The 10,524-nt window shown below is 40.6% G+C and overlaps 1 protein-coding gene across 1 annotated transcript in view; it reads left to right on the top strand.

The window, feature by feature from the left end:
- The window catches only part of LOC119414302 (neurofilament heavy polypeptide), an 11,273-nt gene extending 1,323 nt beyond the window's left edge, over positions 1-9,950 (top strand). The window contains exons 2-15 of the mRNA XM_037681397.1: positions 866-921; positions 1,456-1,697; positions 1,793-1,914; positions 3,433-3,558; positions 5,683-5,751; positions 5,822-5,861; positions 6,907-6,938; positions 7,038-7,236; positions 7,971-8,342; positions 8,412-8,547; positions 8,624-8,901; positions 8,975-9,039; positions 9,631-9,680; positions 9,903-9,950. Coding sequence (XP_037537325.1) covers positions 866-921; positions 1,456-1,697; positions 1,793-1,914; positions 3,433-3,558; positions 5,683-5,751; positions 5,822-5,861; positions 6,907-6,938; positions 7,038-7,236; positions 7,971-8,342; positions 8,412-8,547; positions 8,624-8,901; positions 8,975-9,039; positions 9,631-9,672 — 1,779 coding nt within the window. The 3' untranslated portion in view covers positions 9,673-9,680; positions 9,903-9,950. The remainder of the gene's footprint in view (positions 1-865; positions 922-1,455; positions 1,698-1,792; positions 1,915-3,432; positions 3,559-5,682; positions 5,752-5,821; positions 5,862-6,906; positions 6,939-7,037; positions 7,237-7,970; positions 8,343-8,411; positions 8,548-8,623; positions 8,902-8,974; positions 9,040-9,630; positions 9,681-9,902) is intronic.
- The last annotated feature ends 574 nt before the right edge of the window (positions 9,951-10,524 follow it).

The raw sequence follows: 10,524 nt of genomic DNA, 5'->3' as shown, positions 1-10,524 counted from the left end.
TTTTATCTTGGGTTCTACTGATTTTAGCTCGGATTCTGCTGGTTTTATCTCAAGTTCTGCTAGTTTTAGCTCAGATTCTGCTGGTTTTAGCTTGGGTTCTGGTTTTAGCTCGGGTTTTGCATGTTTTATTTTGTTTTTTGTTGATTTTATCTTTGGTTCTGTTGGTTTTACTTTGGGTTCTACTGGTTTTAGCTCGGGTTCTGCTGGTTTTAACTCAAATTCCATTTTTTCAACTCAATTCTTGTTTCTGCTCGTGTTCTTCGTCTGATTTCGGCTTGCGTTCTGATTTTAGTCTTTGTTTTTGCTCATTTTGTTCTCAGTTCTGCTCGTCGTTACCTCGCCAACTTAATTTTAGCTTTTCGGCGCTGACGCGTCATTTTTAGAGAAGTTCACTCGTTTTGAGATTCTTCATTTTCTACATGAAAAGCCAAAATGAAGCTGATGTTTTCTGGATCTTCGGCCTCTTCGTGTCGTTTGATGAATTTGAGCTCTCCTTCAGTTCAGTGTTTAACGCCGACCTGACGTTATTTTCTTGCACAAACTCGTTTAAAGAATGTTGTTTTCCTTCAGGATGTTTGATCTTTAATACAAATCTCCGTTAATGGGTTCTGACAGAACCAGCGCAGCGTTCATAATAATCCAGCACCGGACCGGCCCCGGCGCTTCCTATCCCTCACGCCCTCGTGTTTCCTGTCGGGCGGACGTCACGTCTGCAGAGATCCCATCGTGTGTCCTTAGTTCTGGTTCTGACCGGTCGGGTCACGTGTGTCCTTAGTTCTGGTTCTGACCGGTCGGGTCACGTTAACGTCAGATCGGACCGTAAAGCTCTGAGAGTCTCCATCTTGTTTCTCTGTCGTGTTTTTAGGTGGAGAGTTCGTCGGAGAACTCGACCCTACAGAACATCTACACACAATGGTTGAGGTGAGACAAACAAACAAACAAACAAACAACAACAATCCAAACCAGAGCGTCCACTTCCTGCTGCACAACTGCCGCCTTCGGAATAGAAAACATATTTTATATTAATCTGTAGGAGATGAATTAAATCCGCTACCACTCAGCTAGCACCGTTCTTCTTTGCTAATGATCAGCTGCAGCAGCCATCTTGGATCGGTTAGTTTCTTTGTAAACTTTACACTAGTTCATGATATTTTGCTAACAGAAAACTGAACAGAGTTTATCACCGGCCTTTTGTTGACGTCAATGAATTAAACTGCACAAAGTGAGCGGGTTAAATTAAATTAGCACATGTGGGATTAAAAAAAGGCCTCTCTTGACGATTGGAATAAAAATAATTTTCATTCTTTGTTAATCCGGCGCCCTCGGGAGGCCACGTCTCTAATCCTGGTTTCACAAGTTAATCCAGGTCCTCGGGGACTTTTTGACAACGACTTTTTTTTTTTTTTTGTCCAAACTGTCCCAAGTTCTAAATTTATATATTTTATATTTTTTTAGTTTTTCTTCTTCAGCTCAAGACGCCAAGCAGGAGTCTGAAAACTCTGAGAACTTCAAGAGCAGAAGAACTGAACCAGAGCCCGATACCACTGAGGGAGAAGAGTCTGCAGGACCAGAACCCTGTACTCTCACAGGACCAGAGTCTGCAGGACCAGAACCCTGTACTCTCACAGGACCAGAGTCTGCAGGACCAGAACCCTGCACCCTCACAGGAGAGGAAGCAGACCTCAAGCCTTCACTCGGTGTGCGGCTCTCATTTGTCAGAAACTGTTCATCTCCTGATCCGAGCGTCGCTGAACACCTGGAATTAAAAAAAACTGTTTTTGTTTTTTCTCAGAGGCAGATGTTGAGTCCTCTGAGCAGCAGCTGGATGCTGCTGGAACCCAAACGGGTCAGAAGTCCGACTCCTCCAACGGCGAAGAAGAGGGAAACCAGGAAGAACCGAACGCAGAGAGAGAAGTGAGGGTCTGTTTCACAAAAAGACGACTTTGTTCTCTTTGCACTGATCTGCTTCAAATCACGCAAAACTTTATTTATAAAGCAACAAAAACACAAAAGGCTTTACAGATAAAAACAAGAAGCGGCTCGGATCGTTTAAAACGGCAGAAAGTTGTAAAAAAACGAAACCTGAAGGTGCAAAAATATAAAATATGTGAATCATACAAACAGATTCTAAGATTTAAAGATTATATTTTCTTGTTTTTAATAGTTTTATTAGTTTTAATATGAAGTGAAACGTCGTTGTGCTAAAATGAGTTAATGTTTTAAAATAAATGATTTATCTGTGATGTTTATTACTCTTTAAAAATCCAACATGAATCATTTAAAAGACAGTTTTCCAAACTTCTCCGGCTGTTTGATAATTTGTATTTTTAAACGTTTTATGTAAAAGTCTTAACGAGTTGCCTTCAGGTCAAAACTCTTACTGGTCTCTGCAGCCGAGAGGCGGAGTCAGACTGTCACGTTCTTACTCGTCTGGGTGGGTTCACGTGCCTGTTAGCAAAATATTTCCTGAAACACTTGGTGATTTTAACAAAACTTGCAGAAAATCATCTTTGGATTTATAAAAAAATATATATAAATGAAGTTAAAGTGAAACGAGTCGTCCTGGACGTCTCTGCAGCAGGAAGCTGCCGTGAAACCAGAGACAACAGACGCATGACTGAAGTCCAGCCACGGAGATGATGTGATGATGAACACACACACACACACACACGCACGCACAGAGAGAGAGACAGGTCCTGTGTGGGAGCTGCCGTGTTTGTTTTGATCTTTTGTTTCGGCTCATCGATGCAGCTAAAGTAAAAACAAGTTCAGAGCTGGATCTTTGTGTGTTCGACCTTTATTTATACAAGTTAATCCCATTGAGCCTCGGGGACTCATTTACAAGAGAGACCTGATTTTTAACAGAGTGATGACGACAACGACAACGATAGTCATAAAAGAGGCGTGCAAATTATTATTATTTATAATTTAGTACTTTAAAAAAATCCAACCTCCCAAAGTTCTTTGCATCCAAGACCAAAGTGAACGATCCTAAAAGTTAAAACTGAAGATTAAAAAAGTTATTTTCAGTCTTTACAGACTTTGTTCTCCATTTTCAAAATAAAAGCCCAGCATTTCTTGAAGGGATGCATGTCGCCCGCCACCTGTCATGCCAGGTTTAAACTGAGATTATCTCAATATGAGAAATGATGGCTGTTTTATGGAAAAAGCTTAAATAATCTGAGATTAAAGATTGCTTTGTTCAGAAGTTAATCTGTTGAATTTTAAAGCTCTGTTTTTGTTCAGGATGGATTTCTGCTCAGCATGGTTTAGTCAAACTCAGATTATGGATTTATAAATTAAGCTCTGTTTATAATCTGACAAAAGTAAATTTTAATTCAGTTTTTTAAACCGGGTTGGGTGAAAAAGGTCCAGATGTCTCCAGAACCGTGACATTTTCTCTCTTTGTTCCTCCTGGTACATCCTCTGCAGCTGGAGGAGAAAAGCTCTTCGGACCCAGATCCCGCTCAGGGGGACTCTGACCCGACGGTCTTGACCCGGTCCGATCAGGCGCAGAAACCTCAGAACTCTGACACGGCCGTGGATCAGGAGGAGCAGGTCGGTGATTTCAGGCTGGACAGTTTGTAACTTTCATTTTTCTTCATATTTCTGTGGAGATTCAACACAAATATCAAGTGAGCTCAGTCGTCTGCTCTAAACCCGGGACAACTACCGGTAACTAAAAACGGTTTTTCACTCGGACGGCTCTGAAAGAGCAGAAATGCTCTTTACTCGCAGCTCTAACAGAACCTGCGCTCTTCAGCTGAGCCTCCGAACATCTGCAGCCGATTTAGTTGAGGAACGAGCCGAGGAGCCGCTCGGAGTTCATCTGCTGCACAAACAGCTAAACTTTCTGCTGGAGCCTTGTTTTAAAGTGAGAGTAAACGAAAAGATTTAATCCACATTAACAGAATATTTACACAAACTTCAGGGTCCGTTCACAAAATAAACATAAAAGAAATAATAGAATCTTAAGCGTCGTCGTTTTTCATTTACATTAAATAAAAAAAAAAAAGTAAACAAACATGAACTGTAGAAACGAGCATTTTCTGCAAGATGCTGAAGGAGCTAAAACAAAAACAAAGCTGAAACTAGAGAAATCTCATTTCCTGCGAAAATGCAGTGTGATGCAGAAGAACTTGCTGAAAAACAGCTGAAATTGGCTAAAAACCTGCTGAAATATAGCTGAAATGAAGAACAAGCCTAAGTTAGCAGAAGAAAGAACTCATATTTGTTGAATTAAGTTTAAATAAACAGAAATGAGCAGAAAAATTAGGAAATTAACTAAAAAAAGCTGAAATTAGCAAAGCAATGGCTGAAAGTAGCTGAAAAGGCAGAAAGAAGCTTAAACTAGTGGAAGGAAGTGGAAGGAGCTGAAATGAGTTCCAAGAATGTGGAATTAGCTGAAAAAGCCAAATTTAGTATAAAACAGCTAAAATGTAGCAGAAAAAGCTGAAACTAGCAGAAATAAACTGAAAGGTGCATAACCAGCTGAAATTAGCAGAAAGAAGTTAATTATACTGAAAGTAGCAGAAATTACCACAAAAACCTTGAATTTATCTGAAAACGGCTGAAATTAGCTAAAAATAATGCTACGAAAGGTAGCTGATAAGGTAGAACAAGCTTAAATTTACAGAAGAAAGCAGAAAGAACATATCTGCAATAAGCAGAAATGAGCACAAAAAGTGCAAATTGTGCAAAAAAAAAAAAAAAGAAAAAAAGCGGAATTAGCTGAAAAAGCTAAAATTAGCATAAAACAGCTAAATAGTAGCTGAAATAGTAGAAATAGCTGAAACTTGCAAAAAATTAGCTGAAAGGAGCAGAACAAGATGACATTAGCAGAAAGAATCTGAAAGGAGCACATAAACAGCTGAAATAAACAGCTGAAATAAACAGCTGAAACTGGAAAACAGTTTACATTTGCACAAGGAAGCTGAAAGAAGCTGAAAGAAGCTGAAGCAGAATAAAATGTGAAAGAAGCAGTAAAAGGTTGTAAACATCTAAAGATTTGAAGGATGGAAAATTAGCTCAATTCATTTTCTATGAAAAAAATGGCAGAAAAGGCTAAATATTTAAAAAAGCTAAAGTTGCACCAATACCAAAAATCATAGCAGGAAAGAGCTGAACGTTTTGATTTATGATTTGTTGAAATAGCTTGAAAACTGCGGGACGAGAAAGAAGCTGAAAAACATGCGTAAGAAAAATGGATAAACTTCAGCTAGCTAGAAGCGACTAGTAGCTAAAGGCTGCTGCCTTTCTTTCAGCTGCTACCCTCTGCAGTGTTCAAAACAAATTAACTCTCAGGAGATTTTGTTTATTTTTTACCCAAATATTCATCCTGACACAACCTGGGCTCAAACCTGCAGCCTCAGAATTGTGAGACCACAGCACTGACCACTGAGCCACTGTGCCCCCCCAGCTAGAAGTGTTGAGTAGCATAAAAACAAAACTTCTACATAAAGTAAAACTAAAAGTGTTTGAGTGAAGCAGCTGAATTCTGTCAAATCAGACAAATCTTTTTTTTTTTTTTTAATGTTCAGTTGTGATTTTCACAGTGATCCGTGTTTTTACTGTAATCTGTCCATAATCTGATTAAAGTCTAGTGTTTGATTTTAAGTCTATTCTGTCAATAAATTCCGAGTTTCTTTAAATCGTTTATTTTTTATTTATTCTTTTTTTTAGGAGAAACGAGAAGCTTCAGCTTCCTCCTCTTCATCATCAGAGGATGAAGAGGACCATGCTGCTGCAGAGGTTTGGCAGGAAATGAAACATCTGGAGGATTGGTGTCGTAGCTCGCTGACATCTTGTTTTCTTCCTGCAGCGATCCCGTGGGGCCGAGAGCGAAGCCCCGCCCCCTGCAGGTAGGACCAGAACCAGGGTTCTGCCGGGTCGGTTAGTTTGAGACCAAAGAAAACGTCATTTTCACAGCAGCGTGAAGCTTCTTTGTTTTAGCTACAGACGTTTGAGTTTGGTCCTAAAAGTTGCTGCATCCCGACAGAATTAAAAACTTCGAGTCCATAAAAAGGATCGGTTTTAAAATAACACTTAATGTCTGTTTTATTGCAGTAAAGTTAAAATGAATCTGCGTTGATGTTTGTTCTACTCCGTCTTTTTAAGTCGACGTGTAAAAACCAGTGAAGGATGCGGAAACGTTTGTGAAATCTCCCCAAGAACCAGCAGATGATTCAAACGAGCTCCGTCTGTCGTGGATCTTTGCTTTTATTAAAATTTAATAAACGTTTAAACGGGAACAGAAGCTGGAGCTGACCCTCGCTCACGTTTCTTCCTGCCTTTTGTTTTGACACGGGACACGTTTTATTTTGCGCACGGCTCTTCTCGTTCTCGTGTTTGGCAGCACGTTGTGCGCAGCTGTTTCCCTGCACAGCGTTTTAATAATTTCACTTTACTGGGAGAAGCATAAACAAAGAACTTGTGGCGTTTTGGAGCCAGAACGTGTAAATATTTGGAAGAAAAGCCGCTGAGCTCCGGAGGAAACGCTGCGTTTCTGAGCAGACGGTTCTTTGACGGTTTCCTCGTTTGGACGTTAATTACCGAGGTGGAGAAAAGCAAAGAACCTGCTGTGAACACATTTACACGACGTCCTGAAAACTGGAAGACTCGACGAGACATTTAATAATTTAGAAAATAAAAGTTTACCGCTGAGACGGCTGCCGTTAAAGCTCAGAGTTTAAACAAGTCGAACTTTTTGTGGCCGTCGGTTTCCTCCAAACACCATCATCAAACTACGGTGGAGTTTAAATAAACCTCATTTTCTTCGGGGAGTTTTAGTTCTTAGGCCCGAAAAAGAATCCGAATGTTTCCGGTGTTTTTATTCTGACAGGTTTGTGTAAATATTGTTCATAAAAGACGATGATCACGTTGTTTTTATTGTTTTTACTTCTTCAGACGTCGGTGTAAAGGAAGAGGAGAGCTCTGAGGTGATTTATAACTTTTAAAACTGTTGTTGGATGATTTTCTATAAAATCCTTTCACTTTATGAACCGTGTCTCTGCTGCATGTGGACATCTGTCTCTCAGAGGACAGAGGACATCTATGTGTCTCAGAGGACGGAAGACGGCGTCTGTGTCTCTCAGAAAACAGAAGATGACATCTGTGTGTCTCAGAAGATAGAGGACATCTATGTGTCTCAGAGGACGGAAGACAACATCTGTGTGTCTCGGAAGACAGAGGACGGCGAGACGACGCCTGAGGACCAAAGTGAAGCTGAGCTCAACGGTAAAACTTGAAACAACCGTCTCATTTTCTTATAAAATTCTTAGTACTTTGTGTTTTTCACATTTATTTAGATTACCGTAATTTCTAGACTGTTGAGCGCACCCGAATATAAGCCACGCCCACTAAATAAATAAAAATAATTTTGTCACACTTGTCTATAACGTGTCCATGTAACATAAAATGTTTACACAAATATTTTTTTTTCTGAACAGTTCCTTTACCACAACTGGTTTAAAAATTAAAAAGTATCTTACAGGAAGTCATTAATCGCTATATTCACCTTCCTAACTTCGTCCCCCCCTCCCTTGGGGCACAACAGGGAGGGGGGAAACCTGTTCAGTAATTTAATTGGTTTACACCTTTATTTATAAAGGTATTTATTTATAAAGGTATTTATTTATAAAGCACTTAAAACAAGGACAAACAAAGGACACAGCAAAAAATACATAAATCTAAATAGATGAATATAATAACTAAAAGTTATAAAATACAGACAAGCTAAAATCAACAGTGTCAGGGAAGTTCAAAGCGTGTGAAAATGACGGTGATGGTCTTCATTAACAGTTCTTCAAGTTTCTCTAAAATCAGCTTCAGCTGCCAGCGTGTCGTGATGACAACAGAAGCTTGAAGGAACTGAGGAACCAGGAAATGTTAGGGTTGTAAAAATAAAACGGTTCATCTGTGTTTATGAAACAAAAACAATGACGCACGTCTTTTTAAAATCTGTAATTTAGACGAACATGTAGACGTCTTCATCAGCGAAGCAGCCGAGCTGGATCCACAGCCTGAGGAGCTCTGCAGAGAGACCAGAACCCAGAAGAAAACGGATGAAACAGAAACTCTGAACACCGACGTAGACGCTCCTCCGAGCAGAAAAAAGAAAAAGAGCGCAACGAGACGCGAGGAAGAGGTCGCTCCAGAGAAGAAAAAGGTGAAGAAGAGAAAAAGGGCAAAGGATGAGGTGGAAGAGGAACCTGCAGTCGCTCCGTCGGCAAACAAGAAGAAGAAGAAGAAGAAGGTTAAAGACGTGGAGGAGAGTCCGACAGAAACTGCACAGAAGAGCAACGAGGAGCTGAAGTCTGAAGCTGCTCCAGCAGGGGGCGCCGGTGAGTCGAAACATTTATTTACACGCTGTTCGAAACGTTACGACGACTTTCATGATTCCTGCCCCTCAGAAGAACGATCCTCTCTGCTTCCGACCAAAACGAAGAGGCGGAGGAGGAAGAACCAGAGACAGAGACTTCAGATGAAAGGAGCGATGATGATGATGATGGAGACTAGAAGCATCAACCCACCTGCAGGAAGAGAAAAGTCACTACTCAGGGTTTTTAAACATTTTACACATGAACATGAACATTAGAAGGTAACACGTTTCTTATTTTTTTAGACTGAAGCAAAAAGAAACCAAAGACGACCCGGTACCAGAGGACCAAACACCAGAGAGGGCAAACACTGAACCTGAAGGAAGTTCAGAAGAAAACCAGCCTCCAAAGAAACAGAAGAAGAAGAAGAGGAAGAGATCTGTGAAGGCTGAGGAAGAAAACCGGAGCCCCGAGCCTCCAGCATCCGCAACGTTTTCAAACGGACAGAAGAAGAAAAAGAGAAAAGAAAAGACCGAAGGTTCAGGTCCAGTTCCTGAGGACCGGCCTCCATCAAAGAAAAGAAGTAAGACGGACTCTGTCTCTACTGAGTTCATTTAATGAGGAAATAAGATTCCAACATGTGCTGATGTCCACAGAGAAGAAGGACAAACAGGAAGAGGCGGAGCCTGACGACGGCGCACAAACTCCTCCAGCTGCCACGGTAAGAAACTAGATCCTGGTTTAAGACTCTGAGTCCACCAGCCTCACGGGGGGTGGGGGGGCTCCAGAGCCAGGAGTGAAACAACGTTAGCTAAAAATAAACAGCTGAAGTCATTACAGGGGCTCACCTGAACTCACCTGCAGGCTGGATGCGGCCCCGCCCTGCTCAGCATGTTTGAACTGGGAGCGTAGCTGCAGAATGGTTCAGGGCTTCCTCACCTCCTGGTGAACAGTCAGAACCAGAACCGGGTCCAAGTTCACACACGGCTGAGAAAACATCAGCGTCAAAAGTAGAGGTTTAACATGGATGAAGACTTTCAACTCTTCCTCCAGACTCTGTACCGTTTGACAGGACATCACAGCCGTTAAAGGGACAGTTCAGCTCTTCTAAAGATCCATCTTCCTGTAGTTTGAGGAGCCAACGGTTCACTGATTCATTCAGCAGCTTGAGGAGCCAACGGTTCACTGATTCATTCAGCAGCTAGTTTTTATGAAACGACGTTTGCAGAAAGACAAACCAGTTTAAACTGAGCTGAACTTTAAGGTTTGTTTTAGAATCCAGCAGTGACACTAATCTGACAACTGTTTGCAGAAAAAGAAGAAATCCTCCAAAAAGAAGTTGATCGGATGTTGAACCAACAGGTTTGTGTTTAAAGTTTTACGTTCTGAACCTGTAAACAGGAAGTGATGTCACACGGCCGTTTACTGAGACGCCTCTGCTGTTCTTCTGGCGGACTGATACGTTGGCGTAGTAACACGAGCGTCGTTCGGTCAAGAAGATCTGTTTTCTAAACCTGGATGAAAACGTCTGCTCTTTACACGAAGCGACCGCTCACCTGGTTGTAAATGTGTTGTCTCCTGCAGGGGGACATCTGGACCTGAAGACAGACGAGGACTTTCTGGGGAGGCATCAGTTTTCAGCTCAATGTATCGTCAATAAACTCGTTTGATCAAGTCGTTCAGTTTTTAACAAGAACGTTCTTTAAAATCTAAAGATGGCCGCCTGAGCTTCATGACTTTGTTTACATTTAGACGTTCATAAAAACTTGTTGCTGTTAAAGCAGTTTATATTTTACTAAAACTTCAGCTTCGTTGGGATCAAAAAACTTGTAAAAATAAAACGTTCCTGTGACAGAAGACAAATCTTCAACATGAAGCAGTTTTGAATTAAACTTATTTTCAATAAAGAGCATTTCCACCTTTTTGTTTTGGTCATTTAGTGAAACGGGAGGTTTCTGAACAAAAAACAATTTTATTATACTGGAATTAAAAACACTAATTTATAAACCTTGTTTTATTTGAATTAACTTAAGAGTAAAATTAGAAACTGTTCAGAGTTGAATTAATTCACACGCTGTTTGTTAAAGGTTCAGATTAAAGTTAAACTCGTGTTTCTCAGCTGTGAAAGTTTTGTAATTATTATTAAAGATTTTAAAGTTCAATTATAAAACGTGTTTGTTATTTGTCGGTCCAGTTTTATTAAAAT

The sequence above is a fragment of the Nematolebias whitei genome, chromosome 9 (assembly GCF_014905685.2).
Source record: "Nematolebias whitei isolate Nwh7 chromosome 9, NemWhi1, whole genome shotgun sequence".
NCBI classification, from domain to species: domain Eukaryota; kingdom Metazoa; phylum Chordata; class Actinopteri; order Cyprinodontiformes; family Rivulidae; genus Nematolebias; species Nematolebias whitei.
The sequence above is the reverse complement of the archived record's forward strand: the minus strand, read 5'-3'. Positions and strand labels throughout refer to the sequence as shown.